The 13,665-nt window shown below is 37.9% G+C and overlaps 1 protein-coding gene across 4 annotated transcripts; it reads left to right on the top strand.

Annotated features, from left to right (window-relative positions):
• Positions 1-438: 438 nt before the first annotated feature.
• ap5s1 (adaptor related protein complex 5 subunit sigma 1) lies at positions 439-11,613 on the top strand. 4 transcript variants are annotated; one of them, XM_017464550.2, is made up of 4 exons: positions 439-596; positions 1,357-1,539; positions 8,650-8,941; positions 11,092-11,613. In XM_017464550.2, exons 1-4 carry the CDS (start codon positions 592-594, stop codon positions 11,218-11,220), a joined length of 609 nt encoding a protein of 202 aa, XP_017320039.1. In that variant the 5' UTR covers positions 439-591; the 3' UTR covers positions 11,221-11,613. The 4 variants fall into 4 exon arrangements, with proteins under 4 accessions (XP_017320039.1, XP_047010214.1, XP_017320040.1 ...); XM_047154258.2 differs by lacking the exon at positions 439-596 and adding an exon at positions 947-1,109; XM_017464551.3 differs by lacking the exon at positions 439-596 and adding an exon at positions 969-1,186.
• The last annotated feature ends 2,052 nt before the right edge of the window (positions 11,614-13,665 follow it).

Genomic DNA, 13,665 nt, shown 5'->3' with positions numbered 1-13,665 from the left:
AACTTTGTTCTACTTGTGCCTCAGCTGGTAGTAATGGAAGTAACATACAGCTAATTTCTTCTTTTAATGACTTGTAGTGGATGAATTTGAGAAGTGCATCATTGCATCACTGTAGTTTTTTGACTGTGCAAAAACTCTTCTGAAATGCTGACAGGAAGAAGTTTATTTTTTAGTGGAATTACATGTTTGATTTGAATTTGCTTTCTATCAGGCCACTAATAAACTGCTTACTCATGGGAAAAAGTGAGATGTTGACTGAATGCCATCAGTGAAGCTAATGATTTAGGTAATGATCTCTCTCTCAGTCTCTCTTCCCTCAGTTAATGCTGAGGATTTGACTGATATGTGCTTCTGCTGGATGGTTAACATAAATTCAGGGTTAGCAGGGTTAACTGAGCATGTCTAGCAGTTGTTAAGTAACAGCTGCTCTCTGTGTTTGCACACACATTTCAGCTGCTGCAGTTGATATGGTCACCGCCCAAAACCAAGAAAGTAATCTTTCTATAGAAAATGTGTGACAGCATTTTGCAGTTTGCTGTGATTCTTATCCATGTTTTTGTCCTTTTATAAACTAAAGACCTGTTTCAGCAAATGAGGTAATATTACATATAGACTATTTTCACTTTTTACTACATTGCATTACTGTAGTAAAATGATTTATTTATTTTGTGTATTTTAGGTGAAGACGAAGTTTCAGATATACATATTACCGGGTTTTGTCTAGAAATGTTTAGAAAGTCAGAGATGAATGTTTTTGTAACAGCTCTGTGCTACTTCTTGTTTTGGTCGGTAATTGGAATCAGCCTGAGGCGAGCAAACTCCCCACAGACCAGCTGCTTCTGACTTACACCGTTCATTTGACTTAGTGTCAGATTTAATCCATTTATTTAGGGGTGGAATGTTTACGAATTCTCGAAATTGAGAATAATTAACGAGGAAACGACATTTGGTCTTAACACCTGTCTCATATTTTGAATAATAATTTAGCGCTGAACTCGTGCTGCCACCTAGTGTTAACATTTGCGTAGTTCGACGCTTGTCCTCGGTCACATGACTAAACCCGGAAATGTTTTTGTTGTTTAACGGTGTTGTGATCGGGCAGCCTTCATGTAATACATTTTTCCACAATAAGACGTGATTTTCTGACACTTGCAAAAGTGTACTGTAATAGAATTTAGGAAAAGTTGTAAGTAACATTCGCTACGGTGTGGGATGCTAGTTAAATATGTCTTTTTTTTGTTTTGCTAAACATATATCCATTGACATTTAAGTGCAGTTCATTCTATTCTATAATTACACATAACACATACAGTTAGAGTTACTCTTACTTCATTAAATATGTAAATACTGTTCTAGTTTTAAAGAAGTCATGGTGGTCTGCTTTCTTATTCACACCGTGTGCCCGGTGAGCGCGCTCTCTGCCGGTGAGAGCCGGATCCTGTACTCTCGCTTGTTCGGACCGGAGGAACCGACACTGCTCCACCGAAACGCCGAGCAGCAGCGACTGGCCCAAAAGGAGACTCTCGGTCTCGTAGCCAGGTAATATTCACTAGCCCATAAGTTAGCAAAGTTACTCTGTGCTGTTGGCAGTGATTTCACATGCTGTATTTCACTGTAACCTCATTCACCTCGCCTTATTATGTATATTCGGAGGAATCATTCAGGATTAGGAGTATGCTTACGTCAGCTTCCCCCTTTAACCCTCACCACAGAAACTACCCCCAGGTGAGAGATTTCCTGCTCAGTTTAGTCTCTTTGTAGGGTAGAATAAGGGGTTATAGGGTTTGCCACCAGGGCCAGCTGATATAAATGGGTTAACAGAGCTAAGTTCCCTTGTCTTTCATAAATAAAAGTACATCAGGCTAAGGTTTAAGTTTTGGCATCCAGATCAGATTATTTGTTATCAACAAATTAGAGGTCGACCGATAGTGGATTTAAATTGATACAGATAACTAAGTTGGGTAGTACCTGCCTATAATCGATTAATCAACCGATTATAACCATTTTAAAAATGGATACTGAATGAAAACACAACACTAAAAGTAAAATATTGCTGAGCTTTTATTACAAAAATTAACAGTACTGTCTGTGCCATGAAAATGTACTGTAGTTTTTGCATATGAAATAGATATATAAATATGAATATGTATTACTAATAAATATTAATGTAAATTATGCATCCAAACTGAAGCAAAAAATAGCACTCCAAATAACAAATAAAAATAGAGACATCCAAAATGAATTGAAGAAAACTTAAAATAATGCAGTAAAATTCGTCAGTGCTAAATTTTTCTCAGCGCTCTCATACTGTATAATGACAACTGGACCCTTCTCAGCCGCTCCCACAACGGCTGCAACTGGGGAAAAAATCCATGTGGATTTTTTTCTGATAACCGATAGTTCCAGCAATTGTTTATCGGTGTATATACCACAGCGCTGTTGAATTCTCGATTCTGATTGACTGACAGATGTTCTGAGGTGTGCAATTATTTTTTTAATAAATGCCCAGCAAAAGTAGTTCCAGTCAGGTCTTGACCGCATCACAGTTCCATATCACTTTACCAATTTAACTGAAATAATGGAAAAATTTGGCTACTGTCCACCACAGCACACAAATCTAACAACAAACAAAATGACAGAAAACTATGATTTTCCAGAAATATGTAAAGAATAATTGATGACAGGCCGTTGAAGTATTAGAAAAAATAATGCACACCCGAGGTGGTAATGCCTCCTTGTGGCTACAAGGTGAAATGGAGGCTTGGGCCATTGGCCGAGCAAAACTCTTTTAAATGCTGACAGGAAGAAGTTTATTTTTTAGTGGAATTACACATTTGAATTGAATTTGCTTTCTATCAGGCCACTAATAAACTGCTTACTCATGGGAAAAAGTGGTATGTGGACTAAATGCCATCAGTGAATCTAGTTATTTAGGTACTTTAACCTTTGAAAAGGCATTACATTTTTTTTTTGGTAAATCATAGTTAAGTAGAAGTCTCTCATAATTCTGTCAGTTTCTCTCACTCTCTCTCTCTTCCCTCACTTACTGCTGGGGATTTGACTGATATGTGCTTCTGCTGGATAGTTAACATAAATTTGCACTGGGGGTTCCTTCCCTGCAGGGTTAAGTGAGCATTTCTAGCAGTTGGTTAAACAGCTGTAACAGCTGCTCTCTGTGTTTGTAGGCGAAGTGGCGGCAAAGCTGAGGTGAAGTGGAGGCTTGGGCCATTGATATGCAGTTATTAGAGAGAGAGAAAGAGAGAGAGAGAGCGAGAGAAAAAAAAGAGAGCTAGCATGATAATTAGCAATATTTATTTTCATATTATCAGCATGAAACAACAAAAAAACCCTGTGAACCATCTCTCTCTCTCTCTCTCTCTCTCTCTCTCTCTCTCTCTCTCTCTCTCTCTCACACACACACTCTCTCCAATAACTGCATATCAATGGCTCAAGTGTCCGTTACTAGCTCTAAAATCATGGCATGTGTAATGAATTAGTTCCACACACAAGGGTGTTTTAAGGACGAAAACCTGACAAATGTCTTGAAATAAAATATCTGAACAATGTCTTGAGGTATGGTAACTGTGGTATAAGTGGAATAATTGACTCATAATTGAATAAATGACAGCCAAGGTGTAGTTACCACCTCGAGCTGTGCATTATTTTCTAATAATTCAGTGACCCGTAGTCAATTATTCCTTACTGATTAATCAAAACCGATCAATCAATCAACCTGTACAACAAATGTAGGGGTGAAAGGATTCGATTTTTTTTGGAGCAGCAGTTCCAAGAAAAATGCACACAAGAAGCATGAATGAGGCGATTTCCTCCTAGCACGGAGAGTAGATTCATGACATTAGTGTCCGGTAATAACTCAATACAGGTAATAATATTGATTTTGTTTGTGGTTGATATTTTTCAGTCCCTGTTGTTAACACATCTATAACTTTTTGTCAGCATTGATTCAGAAGGTACACATGAACTACAATCACAGATTTAATGAACATAAATGTACTGCATTATATACTCTAACCTCATCTTATCACAATGCATTTGGAGGAGAAACTAAAAGTAGATTGACTAATCTAAATAGATGTATTGTCTAATCAAAGTACAATTTGCTCAGGACAGATGGCCTAACCTTAAGTTTAGTGTGTTTTGGTTTGAACAAAAGGGTTACAACTTTTCTCTTTACCATGTTTGGTATTTGGAGTATTGATAGATATTAGATTTTGATGCAATGTAAAGGAGCACATGTGCATAACCTAGCCATGACTATTTTGTCACACTTAGAAATGCTGAATCTGAGAGCACCTCTGTGGTCTATGGAATCCCTCGGGGCTTAGTTCTTGCCGCCCTACTCTTCAATCTCTATATGCTCCCACATTTTACAAGACAACAAAATTACTTAATGTAGTTACACAGATGATGTAAAATCCTTTTGATAAAAATCCTCTACATTGTTTGCTGTTTTTGCATGCTTTCCAAGTTTGTAAGGTATAATGAATTTGATAGCCAACCCAGTGATCGAGTAGAACATTTTTATCACAGCAGTTTGTGTGGTCGTGGTGAATAATACTGTATCTCATTTTTGAAAAGCTGCACAGTACTGTGGCACAGTTGCACTACGGTATCACAGCAGTTGTTCTAGAAGTCTATGAATCCCTGTCTATATATAGCTATATACAAGGTCTCCATTCAAGACTTATTAATCAAGCACTTGGGACGTACTTGTTTAAAATGCTTAGACAAGAATACAGTCCATGTATCACTGCTAGAAACATGATTGTGCCTGGTATAAGTTAACTGCTGATTTTGCATACTATATTTTGCCTTGTGCAGATGCTAAATGCCTCAAAAGGGCAGTCAGGTAAACAGCACTGAACAAATGTTGTGGAAGTTAGGGCAGTTACATTGGTCTTATGTAGAATAGTTCATACAATGTGCTGAGCAATTGAAGCATCAGTAGTGGCAAAGCTACTGCCAATGGATTTGTTAAGGGTAAAAGATAATGATACTCCTATGGAAACTGATACCAGTAGAGCTGCAACAACTAATTGATAAAATCGATAATAATCGATTATGAAAATCTTTGTCAATGAATCTCATTATCGATTAGTTGGTCTGCACGTGGTACATTTACTCATTACGTTACTTCTGTTCCGAAAATACGCATTGGAGAGTGAATACTACAGTTGTGTTCCAAATGACGTACTATACACTTACACTATGTACTGTGTACCCTACCATCTAGTGCAGTGGTTCCCAGACTTTTTACAGTCTCTTTGATGTTTTTTCTGCAAATTGCCGGTGAAGAACAGGTGCCATTTCAACTTCGGATACATCCCTGTCTGTACCAGCGTGAACTGGGCTAGTAGCATTGGGTACACTTACGCTTGCTACGGATGCGGTGTTGGAGGGACCTGGGCCACTGCTGTCAGAGGACTGTGGATCAGCGGTGCTTGCTGTGGTTGCGGGCCGAAATCTTTGTACTTCTCCATTTTAAGGTTACGAGCTATTACTTAACTTCATCATATAGCCATGTGCTGGTGATAAATGACATGCGGTAAGATGCGCACTGACGCATGTTTGTGATTGGATGCAGTTTTGACCGCGAAAGACAGGATAATTTGATTAGATGTCATGTATTTGACCTTTAGAACATTTAGAACAATTTTGCTGTTTGTACACTGGAGGGGGCACAAGTTTATGTTTTGGCCGTGAGAAAAACATGCATTCGAATTTTAATGTTATTTAGTGAGGCGGAATTAAATGAACAGTAAATCTCAGCCTTTCCTCCCGTACCCCCTCCGTCACCTCAGGGGTACGTGTACCCCAGTTTGGGAACCACTGATCTAGTGCAGTGTTTCTGCGGATCCCTTGTGGTCAGTGGTGTAATTTGCAGGGGGAACCTTGGAAAGTTTTAAAAATGTTAAAATAATATATATATTTTTGTTAAATGTATCAAAATATATTCAAATGAGATATTTTAATATTAATCAATTTGGTTATTCGTGTGCATTCACAATAGCTTAGCTGACGATTGTTCATTGATGGATTTATTTAAAATTTATTTACAAATGAAACGATGATTTGCAAAAACCTATGAGTGGTAGACAAGTTCAAGTGTCGCATTGATTGATAAAATAAACAAAAGATCATTCGGAGAGTCAAATTAAATTTCACACCAACAATAAAATGTAATTGAACCTGGTATTTGTACCAATGGTATTTGAACCAATCTCTGGGGAATGACAGGTTCTACAATCAACCAGACTGTAGAATTCTGTGCTGTTTGTGCATCTATAAAAAGTAATACATAAATACTTATATATATATATATATATATATATATAAAGTATATAGTATAATAATAGTAATAGTATTTATGCATTACTTTTTATAGATGCAAAAAAGCATGAAATTAAACTACAGTCCTAAAATAATATAAATTCTATTGTGTGTCTGTGTGTATTGGGTTCTTTTCAGTCTTACATAATTGGACAAACAGTTGTGTAAAGATTTAGTCTTGCATTTATATTTGTAACACTCAGTGTGTGGATTTTATTTTAAATAAATGGAAAAAAAACATACTGAAAGTTTGCCCCCCATCCGATTAATCTGAATAAATAAACAAATAAGCGGCCAACTAATCGATTAAATAATCGTTAGTTGCAGCCCTAGATGCCAGTAACACAAAAATTATATAAGTTATTTTGTTTCATAATATTTTTTATAGAACCTCAAATTGCTGAATCATATTATTCTTAATTTATATTTAAAAAAATCTAACTAATTTGGTTTTAACTCAAACTGATTTGCTGTCAGGGCAGCATGATGTGGGTAGCATTGCCCCCTCACTCTTCCAGGGTCCTGTCTTTGATCCTGAGATCATATTACTGTCTGTGTGGAGTTTCATATATTCTCTTTGTTTGTGTGGGTTTCCTCTTTGTTCTCTGGTTTCTTCCCTTTGTCCAAAACCATGCCTGTAGGTGGATTGGTTGCATTAAATTTGCCCATATGTTAATGAGCATGTGAATGTGTGTGTGAAAGGTGCTTTGTGATGGACAACCCATCTCCCACCTTGCACCCAACACTGCGGTTGGCTCCAGTTTCACTGTGACCCTGACCAGGATGAAACCGTTACTGACGATGAATGAATGATTAGGTGTCAGCCTGTGGTTGATGTAATGTTTTGATACGTGATGTTTTTTCTTTAAGCAAATTGGGCAGCGGATGCAGATCATTTACACAGCAGCTGTTCTTGATCTGCGGGGTACAAAGTCCTCCATTTTCTGAGTTTTCCAGTTTTGGTTTTCTGTATATCTGCCCTAGTTGTATTAATTAGAAAAATAACTGTGCAAGAAGCAATTGCTTTAAGACTACATGGGAAGCCCGGACTCCCCAAAAATGTCATTAAAATGTGGCAATGAAATGTTTAAAAAGTGTTTCAATTATTTATCACTGTGGGTGAAAGTGAATCAAAGGATCAATTGTCCCACTCCAATATTACACTGTTTGTTCATTTAATGCAAACTGTTTTCAGTGCACAGCACAACCTGCGTGAGAACCTTCTTTGATGTGCCCGAATCAGTGGCAATAAATTTAGCTAGGTAGTTAACAGCTTACCTGTTAGACACTACTAATTTTGTCAACCTGATTTTGGAAAAGATGATCTTACTTATGAGGAAAGACTGAGGAGGGCAGACCAACAGATAGTCAGTGTAAGCTTGTTAAAACAAGCTAATTGTGCCACAGTAATAATCAAGCACAGACGCTTTTCACTCATTGATGGATAAGAGACGGAGAGGTGTAACATGATGTCACTGGTTAATAGTAAATATATAAGAAAAAATTACAATTAGAAATAAGAACAAATTATAGATGGACAAGTAAACAAGTCTCTACCCCCCCACAGTGATTGATACTGCGGACATGATGGCTTAATGGTTAGCACATTTGCCTTGCACTTTCGGGGTTGGGGGTTTGAATACCCCCTCTGCTTTGTGCATTGAATTTGCATGTTCTCCCAGTGCTTTGGGTGTATCCTCTGGGTTTTGACCCCAATCCAAAGACTGATTGGCATTTCCAAAATGTCCGTAGTGTGTAATTGTGCAGGGTGCCCGCCTCCTTATGCCTCGAGGTCCCCTGGGATAGGATAAAAAATGGTTTTGATTTCAAATTGATTCTTATTCTATGTAAGAGTCTTGAATCTAGCTTTAGTTAATGTTGATACATCTTTGGGATCACAAACAATCATTAATCATTTGAAACCATGTTGAAAGAGGCTTTAAGGGCCATTAATTTGGCTGAGGATCGAGTGCACAGCTACAGATAGACTTCAGGAGCAGAACTTGCCCAGAAGGCTTTTCATTTTTAAATGTCATTTTCAAATCAAATCATGTTTAAAAATGTAAGAGAAAACAAATCTGACAAAACCTTACAAATCTCCAAGAAAACTACATTGTTCTAGCTGTAAAGGGCAAATCCATTTAATCTAAAATCTTTTCTTCCTTATGCTGCAAGGGACTACTATTTCATGTAGGTGATGCACACTTGGTGATACCCATGAAGGGAGGTTTTGGATAATAGTGCATTGTAAACTGTACTGGAATCTCTCTCTGTGTCTATCTTGCCTCTTTCTCTAAGGCAGGTGCGCAGTGCTGTGTCTGCAAGCAGGGAGGCGTCAGGCAGAGTGTTTGTAGAGGCCGGGCTCGGTGAAGAAGCCATGGCTTTGAGTGAGGCTGAATATGGCGTGTTGTCTTTGGCTCACAGGGAGCCATTTGCAGGGCGCTGTGCTGCTCTGTGGCTTGGGGTTCAGGCTCTAGCCTTCACTCTGGTGTGTCAGCCACATGAGAACCTGCTGCTTGCTGAGGCAACTCTGCGGAACCTGACACGCCACTGCCTGGAGGAACTGCGTCTGCTTGGACCTGGAAGTGAGGTGTGTGAGTATGATGAGGAGTGACTATTAAAAATGCCGACATTACCTAGGTAAAAGAGTGTTTTCAAGAGTGAAACTATCACATATCAATGTGACCATCATCTCCTATGCTGTTCTATTCTGAGACACAGGACATTTATTTATTAATTTAACACTTGATGCAATGTTGAATCAACCGGAGCTAAATTATATATAAACATGATCTTGATGCCTGGTAGATTTGAGACTTATTTAAAACCTGCTGTATGAAAGTCGAGGCTAATGGTGCACTACCATGTTTACTGCACCACACTCTATTGATTTCAATGGGAAGATTTACCAGATCCACACACCCACACACCTGTTCTTCCTGCCAGACCACTCACCAGACTCTGACAATGTCCAAATATTTATGGACCTGACTGTCTCAAAGTTATTGTTATTTTAGCTGTCTACCACAGTATACTGGGGTTGAAATTACAGTGTAGGAATTACAGCACTTTTTATATGCATTTCCCCCTCTTTAAGGGACCTGTCCAAGTAATTGGACAAGCTAACGTAATCATAAATTAAATTGTCAATGACTGCCTGAAGTCTGGAACCTCCTAGACATCACCAGATGCTGGGTTTCTTCCCTGGTGGTTCTCTGCCATGCCCTTAATGTACCTGTCTTCAGATATTGCTGGTTCTTGTGACATTGTGCCTTCACTTTTGTCACATTACTTTACATATTACTTTACTTTAATTGGATTCAGGTCTGGTGACAACTTGGCCATTGCAGAACATTCTACTTCTTTACCTTAAAATGTTTTGGCTTGCTTTCAAAGTATGCGTCACGTCATTGTCCAGTTGCACTGTGAAGCACCATCCAGTGAGTCTGTACTATTCTCTTCCCATCATTGTGGTACAAGTCGATCTTTGTCTCATCTCTGCATAGGATGTTGTTCCAGAACTGTGCAGGCTTTTTTAAGATGTTTTTTTTTTTGCAAACTCTAAACTGGTCTTCCTGTTTTTGAAGCAAAACAATGGTTTACATTTTGGGGTTTTCTCTTGATTGTTGACACAGAAGTCCATAAGTCTTTCAGGTCTTTTGGGGTTGCTGAGTTCAATGGTGCATTCTTTCTTTTTAAGATTTTACCAAATAGTTGATTTGGCCACACCTTTAGCGTCTGTTTCTCTGATAGGTTTGTTTTGATTTCAGCCTAAAGATGACTTGCTTCACTATCAGTGACCACTCTTTGGAGTTCATATTGTGAGTTAACAGCAACAGATTCCAATTGCAAATGCTATACCTGAAATCAACTCTTGACTTTTTAGTTGCTTATAAGTAGCTTGTAAGTGAAATAATGAAGGAACAACACACTCCTGGCCAATTGTCCAATTACTTGTGGTTCCATAAAAAATGGGGGGAACCACATATAAAAAAGTGCTGTAATTCCTACACTGTTCACCTTATTTGGATGTAAATACCATCAAATTAAAGCTGAAATTCTGCACTTTGAAATTCAACTCCAATATACTGTGGTAGACAGCTAAAATAAAAATAACTTTGTCAGTGTCCAAATATTAATGGACCTGATCGTATATATAAAATTCAGCTGCTCACGCACTCCCGTTAGATTACACTGGTTCCCCATCCCCTACTGTATTCAAAACACAATCCTGCTTCCCAAATAAAAAGCTTGAAACAGTTGTGCCATGGATTATCTTGGTGAACTATTATGGCCATACACTTCCATTCTCTAGGTCCAGACTTGTGTTCCCTAGATATAGATTTTCTTCCACAGGCATTAGGTTGTTCAGTGTCATAGCACCCAAGCTTTGGAATACACTTCCACTGAGCATCAGTGATCTCATCTCTCTCCTAATTCAAGCCAGAGCTCTAAACCTTTTTCCTCACTACTGTCATTCTTTAATCAGTAACAAGGCAGTTCTCCTCCTTCTGTACACTTACTATCTCTTTCTGATTTCTGACATCTCATCATACCTTTAATCCACTACTCCTATCTGCAGTATATCTTGGTTAAAGGCATTATATAATGTGTTATATAAATTAATCTTTTTCTTCTTCTCTTATTATTATTATTATTATTATTATTATTATTATTATTATGTAATGAGACTGTTTATCTGTCAAACAAACGCTCTTTCTCCATTGGTATCATCCTCAGGTGCTGTTAAAAAGTGATCGGGTGGATGTAATGCTTCAGCGGCTTCTTCCCCATGGACAGCTCCTCTTCCTTAACCATCGCTTTGCACTTACCATGGACAAAGAGATATCCAGCTACATGGGCAAATAAAACATCTGGATATGTGCTGCAAGTATTAAGGGAAGATCTTTAGCTCAGTTTAAAGACCGAAAGAACCTGAAAAGAAACCACACATGCCTAACTGGTTGCATCCATGAATGATTACTGTCCGTACTGTTATTTATGTGTAAGGTTGTATACGTTTAAGACAAAAATAACAGCGATATCATGGAGAGAGTGATAATGAGTGTGGCAAATTCATATCTGAGCCACCTGGAAAGAATGCAGTGGGAAGTGGGAAATTATTTCTACTATTTTCACAGTTACATGCTGGTACTGTTATGATTTTTGATATTCCCTTAAAGTACACCTGCGAGGTAACACTTCTATCAAATAATGAGGACATGTTTGTTCAAAATATAATAAATGTGATAATGAACAATGTTTCTATGTGCATGAGTCTAAATCTCCTCACCTCTGAGCCTCACTTTCCATTAGGGGGCAGTGTTGGACCTCCAGAATTACTGTATTGCGGCTGTCTGTGAAATTCTTGACAATGATTGACAACCTGACATTCTTCTCTGTCACTTTTTCATCTGAAATGATAAAACAGGAAATAGTTATGTGTGAATTGGCATGATCTGTTTATGACATGGTGAAGTCAAGTTCTGTGAAACTTATTGCAAATATTTGAATGACAAGCAACTAGTGCATGACGATGAGAATAACTAGTGATTGCAAAATCTTCCTTTAAATATGTGAAACAAGGCAGGTCTCTCCACTGCTTTGGCATTTAACTAGCTTGAGTTTATTTGATTTGTCTTATACCTTCAAACTTCTAGCATCACTTTTGTAATATTTATTCGAACCTGGCTCTAAAAATGGCAGCACAACTGAAAATGTGAAATCTGTTTTCTATTTGTATTAGCAACTTTTCATGTGGGGTTAGTTCAAGCTACAGTGATAATTTATAGTCAGCTGTTCCAGGGCTGCTGTGAGTTGCCCTGATAATCCTGAGTCAGGTGGGAACTGGTGTGAAATTTGTACCCATACACCATATCGGCAAAATTTTCTGGACACCTGACCATCACACCCATATGTGGACCCCAAACTGTTGCTACAAAGTTGGAAGCAAACAATTGTATAGAATGTCATTGTATGCTGTAGTGTTTAAATTTCACTTCACTGGAACTAAGGGGCCAAAACCTGAACACCTTTGTGATGAACTAGAACTAGACTGCTTCTCCGAAGGCCGGAGGCCTTCTCGCTCGACCTCCCTAATGCTCTTGTGGTTGAATGGGTACAAATTCCCAGTCACGCTCCAAATCTAGTGGAAAGCCTTCCTAGAAGAGTGGAGGTTACTATAACAGCAAGTGGGGGACTAAATCTGGAATAGGATGTTCAAAAATCACATATGGATGTGATGATCAGGTGCCACAAACTTTTGCTTATATAGTGGTTATCATGCTCGGATACATCAAATGTCACCATGCCTCAGATTTAAGCACAAAAGAAGTTCAATTAAATGGTGATGAGCAGACAATCAGGAGAGAGAGTGAGAGTGAGTCAAATAAAATACTCAGTCCCTGGACAATTTTGCGATCGCAGAAATGCACAATATTCGGAGGAGCTTGCAATTTTTCAAAATTACTGCCAATTTTCCGCAGATTTTAGGTAAAAACATGTCATGTGACATCATCACAACTTGCATTCAGTCAAAGCCCCCTTCGATTCACGTGCATCAAACATGAGTAAAAGGCCTCATTTACCAAAAAACATCAGTGTGAAAGAACGTGCAAAACAATGTTGTGCACATTCTATTTTGCCGATTCAAGTAGTTTTCTGCAAAAATTTTTTAAAAAGTACAAAAAATTCTGCAAGTTGCATCGCAATTTAAAAAAAAAAAAAAGCTGTAGCAAAATCAAAACTTAGAAAAAAAACAGCAAAATCCTGTATAAACTGAATGCTGTAATGAAAGAACATTTAGGACCGATGGACTTGTATTTGTATTTTGGCCTAGAAGATAAGGCATTTATTTGTTCTTTGATTTGGTTGGATATTATGATAATGAATGAAAATCAGCTGGTTTATCCTTATTGTGGAGTTTGTATAATTATCCAGAATACAGGTTGTTTAGCTAGAGAACTCTTGATAGACCGCTAGAGCCTAATGTGAGGTGCTTGTGAGTTTCTCTGTATTTTTGTATTTGTGTCTATCTGGTGGTAATGAGGACTTAATGAGGGTTTTAGCTTGTGTACTAACACTATCTGGTTCATACCAAACTTTTTTGTTTTACTCTTTCATCTGATACTCAGTAACTGCCACATTGTGCACAATAAATTATTTTATTCTCATAATTCTTTAATGCAGAGCAGTCACAAGTCACAAGTACTTGGACCACGCTTCAAACTGTCTATTACCATACTAAATAGTATGCCACTACACCATTTTCATACTATATCATTACATATCCCAGGCTACTAAGTGTGTTTTATG

This window comes from Ictalurus punctatus, chromosome 3 (assembly GCF_001660625.3).
Source record: "Ictalurus punctatus breed USDA103 chromosome 3, Coco_2.0, whole genome shotgun sequence".
In the NCBI taxonomy this organism is placed as follows: domain Eukaryota; kingdom Metazoa; phylum Chordata; class Actinopteri; order Siluriformes; family Ictaluridae; genus Ictalurus; species Ictalurus punctatus.
Note: the sequence above shows the minus strand (reverse complement) of the source record. Positions and strands in the feature narration are given on the sequence as shown.